The 7,286-nt window shown below is 54.4% G+C and overlaps 1 protein-coding gene across 1 annotated transcript in view; it reads left to right on the forward strand.

Annotated features, from left to right (window-relative positions):
* Nucleotides 1-7,286, forward strand: part of FBXO42 (F-box protein 42) — a 22,916-nt gene that overhangs the window by 14,801 nt on the left and 829 nt on the right. The window contains exons 3-8 of the mRNA XM_010082161.1: nucleotides 2,853-3,006; nucleotides 4,162-4,272; nucleotides 4,549-4,645; nucleotides 6,150-6,206; nucleotides 6,625-6,741; nucleotides 6,891-7,283. Coding sequence (XP_010080463.1) covers nucleotides 2,853-3,006; nucleotides 4,162-4,272; nucleotides 4,549-4,645; nucleotides 6,150-6,206; nucleotides 6,625-6,741; nucleotides 6,891-7,283 — 929 coding nt within the window. The remainder of the gene's footprint in view (nucleotides 1-2,852; nucleotides 3,007-4,161; nucleotides 4,273-4,548; nucleotides 4,646-6,149; nucleotides 6,207-6,624; nucleotides 6,742-6,890; nucleotides 7,284-7,286) is intronic.

Genomic DNA, 7,286 nt, shown 5'->3' on the forward strand with positions numbered 1-7,286 from the left:
TTCGCGTTCCGCGTGCCCTCGCGGTTCTTTTGTGGCTGCTGAGCCCTGCGTGCGCCGCTCCTGAATAAACGGGCTTGAAAAAATGCTTATAAGGACAGATCCTCAATAGATAACATCCAGAGCTCACACCAGAAGCGATCAGAGGCTGGAATTTCTCATCTAAACATCCGTGGAAGCCAGAGATCTCTGTTTGTTTGTTTTTTGAAAAACAGCTTTGGAAAATCCATCAACTGCGGAAAAAAAAAAATAGCTCAGACCAGCTTCTAGCCGCTCATCCCACCCCAATAAACAGCATCAGCTGTAACGAGATGGTGCCTTCTACGTTTAGGAGTAATGAATTGCGCTGCACCCTCTGTGCGGTTGAATTTTATTTTTTTTTCCCCCAAGGAAAGATAATCTGATATGGGGATGGTGTTATCAGGGTGTGGAGCTGAGACACCCAGCCAGGGTTTAAACACCCAGCAAGGGTTTAGAAACCCAACCGGGGTTTAGAAACCTGCGTTTTTCATCAGCCCTGACCCAGGGAGCGGTGGAAACCCGTGCAATTAGCTAACGATCTTCTTCTGCAGCCTCTTCAGCCCGCAGATCAGAAGCCGTTTCATTTGCAAGCGTCATCCCGGGGCGAGGAGGAGGAGGAAGCCCTCCCGTGTCAAGTACATTCCTGCAAACCTTTGAAACACCGCTCGGAGAGAGCTCGGACTTTGAGCAGGTCCTTACGGGGCCCCAGATAATTGCGCCGTGTCCCTTTGATGTCCCTTCTCCCCGCGCTCCTCTGCATATTTGAGACCTGAAGTCACCGAAGCCGCCGTCGCCGGGGCAGGGCAGCGTTGCTCTGCCGCCCCGGAGATGCTGGGAGATCAGTGGGGTTCATTCTGCAGGTTTCAGCCGCTCTTTGTCCACGTTTCTACTCAAACACGAGCTGGCTGGAGCTCTCTCTGGTTCCACAATTTCTCATTGCGGCTTTTTTGCACCGTCAATATCCCAACCGCCTCCTTGGAAGAGGCTTGGAGAGGTCAACTCTTCTTTGACTTGTAAAAATTCAGCTGTTTTCCTGCATAACAGAACGAAACTCTGCTCGTTTACACCCGTACGACATCCAATACCAGGGTAAAAGCTTCCTGAAAAACCAGGGCCAGCCTCTGCCCCAAGCTGCTGAGATGTCGGTGACTCACTTGGGAACCGTCTGAGCGTCTGCGGCCGGGGCTGACCTTCAGCTTACAGCAGGAGGAGGGTGTCTCCTCTCACCCTGCACCATCCCAGCCCTTCCTCCCATCTCTTTATCCTAGGATAACTCTAGCTAACCCTTTCTATTTCAAAATCACCCCATTTCAACCCTGTGTCCCGGATGGAGGAGCCCAGCCCGGCAGGTGGAAATATTTCCAGCGATCTCGTTTGCGATGCCAGGCTTGGGAAAGCTTGGGGGAATATTTAGGCTGGAAACCTGCTGGTGTAGGTTAATAAATATATTAATTTATTAAGAAATTAATAAACAGCCACGGAACAAGCCAGGAAAACTGGAATTTGGGAACAAAGAGTGACCGACTGTGACCTTTTTCTGGCACTTTAAGGACACCTTGGGTGTAGCTCTGGCCACGCTATAGATGTGCCTCAACACAAGAATTGTTTCCTGCACAACTTTATTCCCCTTTTTTCCCCCCACAGCAGCAGCAGAAGGTGCTTTGTCCCCGAAGAAGTGCTCAGGAACCCTGCGACCATCTCCTCGGTGTCTGGCCGGGGGTTGTATTTTGGCTGGGCTCTTCCCACCCACCCGCTGGAACCCGGCGCGATGGGATTGCTTTTCTCAGCTGCAGCATCTTAAAATAGCCGCTCTGCTTTCTTTTAAAAATATCTGCAGGTCATTACCTGCTAAAAATGTTTCTCCGAGACCCATTAGGACAGCAGAGGAGAGAGGTCAGATCAGTGTTTTCGGAGAGGGTGACGGGGCTTCTGCGGCCACGAGCGCAGCATCGCCCTTGAGCCGCCCCCGCATCTTTTTTTTTTTGGGTGATGGATTTAGGATTATTTTAAAAGTGTGACCGCAGAGATGGAGGAATCTGCCCGGTGCTGGCGACCAGCCATGGGAAGGAGGATGCTCAGACACATCAGCCCTGGCTGGAGAGGCTTCAGCTTTTCTTGGGAAGGAATTTAGTGCCGAACACGTCGGCAAGGTGGTGACACAGCGAGGTGGCAGGCGTGTCCAGCGTGCACGATATTTTCTAAATACAGCGTATCGCAACAGCGCTGAGCCCAAGAGGTCGCATCGTCTTGCTTCTGCGTGCACCCATCCTGCTCAGGAGGTCCTGAGCGGAGCCTTTTCAACCTCAAAAAGCCGAGCAAAAAGTCTCTTTAATAATTTTTAGAGAAACGCTTTGTTCTGCAGATGCAAGGAGTGATGGTTAATTCACACAGGAAAGCCTTTCGGGTTTAATTGTGCCACTTGGCAAAAAAAAATTGCGGTGCGGGAGTACCCAAGCGATCTGCGCCGATCGGTGTTCCTTCCCCCTCCTTCCTGGGGGAGAAGTCAGGAGGTATTGGGAGGTAATTATTGCTTTTATTCGGCGCTGAAGCACTAATTTCCAGGGACCCATTGGAAAGCTAGCAATTTCCTGCCAGTGAGCGACAGATGTTTTGCCATCCCTGAGATGTGCTTTCAGGCTCCTACTAATTACGACGACACAAATTGGCAGTCGGTTGCTTCCCAGGCTCCAAAACTCTTAATTTTGCCTTCTTTTCTGCTTTTTTTTTTAAAGGTGGAGTCTCCATGTTGTCACACTTCAATGAAGCCGATGCAGAGTTTTCTGGCTGTGCTGGAGCGTGGTTTCCTCACCTTCCCCTTCTCTCCCCCTGCCCAGGTTCCTACCCCTCGCCCAAGGCTGGGGCCACGCTGGTGGTCTACAAGGACTTACTGGTGCTGTTCGGTGGGTGGACGCGGCCGAGCCCTTACCCTCTGCACCAGCCCGAGAGGTTCTTCGATGAAATCCATACCTACTCCCCCTCCAAAAACTGGTAAGAGCACATCTGGATTCAAAGCCCAGGCTTTGATCCTGCAAAAACGGGTCTGGGATGCAGCTGGAGGGATGCCGGAGGGCGTCTCTCCGATCCCACCTGGGACCGGCTCGGAGGAAAGCTTGGTTTCCAAGGTGTGCCCAATCCTGCTGTGTCTGCCATGCTCTTACTAAATTAAAAAAAAAAAAAAATCAGAAAATTTAAAAAAAAAATGGAAAAAATTTAAAAAAATTTTTATAAACCCACACAAACCGAAAACTTACCAAAAAAAAAAAAACCACCCCAAAAAAACCCCAAAAACCAACCCAAGAGCACAGTAGGGACCTGGGCACACTGCTGTCCGGCCCCTCTTGGGCAGCAGTTGCTTCCGTATGGCTTTCGACTGGTATCTAAACTATTCCAGCCTCCACGAGCGTTCCCCCCCGGCCAGGTGGGAAATGGGGATGTGGATGATTTAAACCCGTCATCGATTTGGCTGCAAGGCAGTGTGTGAGGAAAGGAGGAGATAAAGCCTTCACTCCTGGAGATCCGGCTTTTAGCGATGCTCCAAAACTCAAATCTCTTGTGGTCCTCCAAGGGAGACGTGATAAATCAGAAATTGGCACCATTTTAGTGAGCTCTCTGCTTTTACAGCTCCTGGACTCTTCGTAAACCGTCCCGGGTGACCCTGGAGAGGGCAGGAATTTCCCTTTCTCCTTTAAACCACCGTGGGGCTGATTTTAGCCCAGGATTTCTCCCTGATCCTTCTGTCTGAGACGGCAGCTGTATCAAAGCAGCGATGGATCCTGCTCCTCTTTCATTGAGAATTCTTTTCATCATCCAAAGTGTCAATTATCCCATGCGCTCCTGGGCAGTGTCGTTGGAACGCTGTAATTAAACCGCGGTGGAAAATCATTCTCAGGGCAAACTTAATTGAAAGGGGAGATATTCTCCAACTTGGCCTTGTGACTTTGGCATGCTTTAAAAAATGTTTAGCACATTCGGATTTCTAATTAGTTTCGTTATTAGTTGGATCTTTGGAGGTTTTCCCAGAGGTTTTCCCCTGTAACGTGTTCCCAAGGACTTCACCGGCCCCTGGGATTTTTATTTTTTGCCGTTCATCCCGTGTTTCCCTTTCCGACCTGATGATGAATGTCTTCCTCCCTCTTTCCGCAGGTGGAACTGCATCGTGACCACCCACGGCCCCCCTCCCATGGCAGGACACTCCTCCTGCGTCATCGAAGACAAAATGATCGTCTTTGGGGGTTCGCTGGGATCTCGGCAGATGTAAGTTTGGGGTGAGGCTGTTTGCCAGGTGCTCCTGCACGCGAGGAGCCTGTTGGGATGGTCCTGGGGTAGCTCGGAGCGTTTCGGAAGAAAATCTCTGCAGGGTTTTGGGGTCTGCAGGCTGCCTGAGTGCAACTTTCGCATCTTGGGAATCCTCTCAGGACTCCAGCCTACAAAAAACCCAATTCTGCCCTAAAACCCTGCTCTGTTTCAAACGCCCAGAGGGTCTGGTTGTACCAGCAGCATCCTCAACCCTTCTCGTCTCGTTCTTTGCAGGAGCAACGATGTCTGGGTGCTGGATCTGGAGCAGTGGGCTTGGTCCAAGCCCAACATCTCTGGGCCCAGCCCTCACCCCCGCGGCGGCCAGTCTCAGGTGAGCTCCCCAGCACCAGCTCAGCACCAAAGATAAACCCTGCACGGCTTCATTCCCAGCTCCCTGCAGCTCTCCTGAAACCTGCCGCCCGATTCCCGCGTTATCTCTGCAGCCTTTGCCCGGCGGGCCGTGTTTTCTGTAGCCATCTGTTCCGTGAGGGCGCGTTTTTCATCTCCCAGGCACCTTGCCGTGTCTTGCACATGACTCAGAACTCTTAACGAGCATTTCTAGGAAACAAATTGCTGTTTTCACCCAGCCATCGTTCCCCCCTTGGCGTCTTAAGATCAATGAAGCGTTATCACAACGTTGGTTTGGCCTTGGGGCCCTTTGGATTGCTCCATCTCCAGCGACTCTGGATTGGACCCGCTCACAGCTCGGCTCCGCCAGCGCCTGGTTTATCGCCTGCCCGGGGCAGGGAGCTCGTGGGAGTCACCCGGCTCGGTGCAGGTGTCTCCGCAGCAGCTGCCATCCCGTTCCTTCTCTTTGCTCCCTGGGGAAATCACATCTTTGCCGTGTCCTGGGCAGCATCACCCCCAGCAGCAGAGCGAGGGAGGGGATTGTCCCCCTCTGCTCCGCTCTGGTGAGACCCCCCCTGGGGTGCTGCCCCCAGCTCTGGGGTCCTCAGCACAGGACAGACACGGAGCTGCTGGAGCGGGGCCAGAGGAGCCACGGAGATGGGCCGAGGCTGGAGCAGCTCCCGTGCGAGGACAGGCTGAGAGAGTTGGGGGTGTGCAGCCTGGAGAAGAGAAGGCTCCGGGGAGACCTTCCAGCACCTCCCAGTGCTGAAAGGGGGCTACAGGAGAGATGGGGGGGCTCTGGATCAGGGGTGCAGGGACAGGCCGAGGGGGAACGGTTTGAAGCTGGAAGAGGGGAGGTTGAGGTGGGATGTGAGGAAGAAATGTTTTCCTGTGCGGGGGGTGAGGCAGTGGCCCAGGGTGCCCAGAGAAGCTGTGGATGCCCCATCCCTGGAGGGGTTCAAGGCCAGGCTGGATGAGGCTTTGGGCAACCTGGGCTGGGGGGAGGTGTCCCTGCCCATGGCAGGGGGTGGCACTGGGTGGGCTTTAAGGTCCCTTCCAACTCAAACCCTTCTGTGATTCCATGATTCTATGAACTAGCTCAGCCACCGCCAGCATCTGACAAATACCGCCGCGAGCACGTGTCCCCCCAGACACCTCCCACCTTCTCCCTTATTTCAAGAGGGGTGTCGAGTCCCTCGCTGTTTGGCTCGGCTTCAGGCAGGGTAATTGCTCTCCTCTGTCAGAGGAACGGGTTTGGGAGCCATTTGGGTCAGGGCAGCGAGGTGAACCCTGCATCCCGCTGTGCCTCGGGCTCAGCAAAACCGGCTCTCCATCCCAGCTCCGCTCCTCATCCCGGGGCGGACAAAATTTGGCAGCATCCACGCAGCCGTAATCCGCCTCTGCCTGCACTGGGAGGCTTTGCCGAAAGCACCGGGGATGGCTTCGTACCCTTCCCGCTCTGAAACGCTGTTCTTTGTCCCCTCCAGATCGTCATAGACAACGAAACCATTTTAATCCTCGGTGGCTGCGGTGGTCCCAACGCCGTGAGTATCCTGGGCGTGAGCTGCACCCATCCTGCACCAGCCCTGGGCGCTCAGCACGTTACCCAGGTGGCATTTTATCCTGCAGATCTGGGCACCCACGCGGTAGATAATCTGGAGAAGCCGTCTAGCTATTGGTAGAGCTGCTTTAATTAAGAAAAAAAACACCCCGGGCGCTATCTGAGCAGCTGAGCGAGGTTAATTGAGCCTCGGAAGAATTAATCCTGATTTTATACCGGGGTAGAAGATGGAGATGAAGGGATCTGTCCATGGCCACAGAAGGGTGGAGTCCCTCCTGGGTGGTCAGATCCCGATCTGGGTCATCGTTCCTCTGTCTGTGCAGCAAAGCGCCGCTCCTAGATCTGCGGGGATGCTCTCCGCAGCAAACCCGGCTCCTAAATCTCTCCCGCTTTCTTCGCAGCTCTTCAAAGACGCCTGGTTACTGCACATGCACGCGAACCCCTGGACGTGGCAGCCGCTCAAGGTGGAGAACGAAGATCACGGAGCCCCAGAGCTGTGGTGCCATCCTGCGTGCAGGGTACGGGTGCGGCGGGGTCTCTCGTCTACACCCGTTGATCTTTTATCACCTGCCCAAAATCCTCTGTATCCCTGATTTTTTTCCCCAAATACAGCTCAAAGCATCATCCTGCCGTTCATAACCCATTTTCTCCCCTTCTCCCCTCCCAGGTGGGACAGTGCGTGGTGGTTTTCAGCCAAGCTCCCAGTGGCAGAGCCCCGCTCAGCCCCAGTTTGAACTCTCGCCCCTCTCCCATCAGCGCCACGCCGCCCGCCCTGGTCCCCGAAACGCGGGAATACCGCTCCCAGTCTCCCGTCCGGAACACGGACGAAGCTCCCTGCGTCAACGGCCGCTGGGGAACTTTACGACCCAGAGCTCAGCGACAAACCCCATCGGGATCGCGCGAAGGCAGCCTGTCCCCGGCCAGAGGGGACAGTTCCCCCGTCCTCAACGGTGGCAGTTTATCTCCCGGAGCCACGGCGCCCGGCGGAGCCTCCTTGGACAGCCCGCTGCAGCTCGTATCGCCCAGCACGCCGTCCGCCGCCGAAGGATACGACCTAAAATCC

The sequence above is a fragment of the Pterocles gutturalis genome, unplaced genomic scaffold (genome assembly GCF_000699245.1).
Source record: "Pterocles gutturalis isolate BGI_N339 unplaced genomic scaffold, ASM69924v1 scaffold16064, whole genome shotgun sequence".
Lineage (NCBI taxonomy): Eukaryota > Metazoa > Chordata > Aves > Pterocliformes > Pteroclidae > Pterocles > Pterocles gutturalis.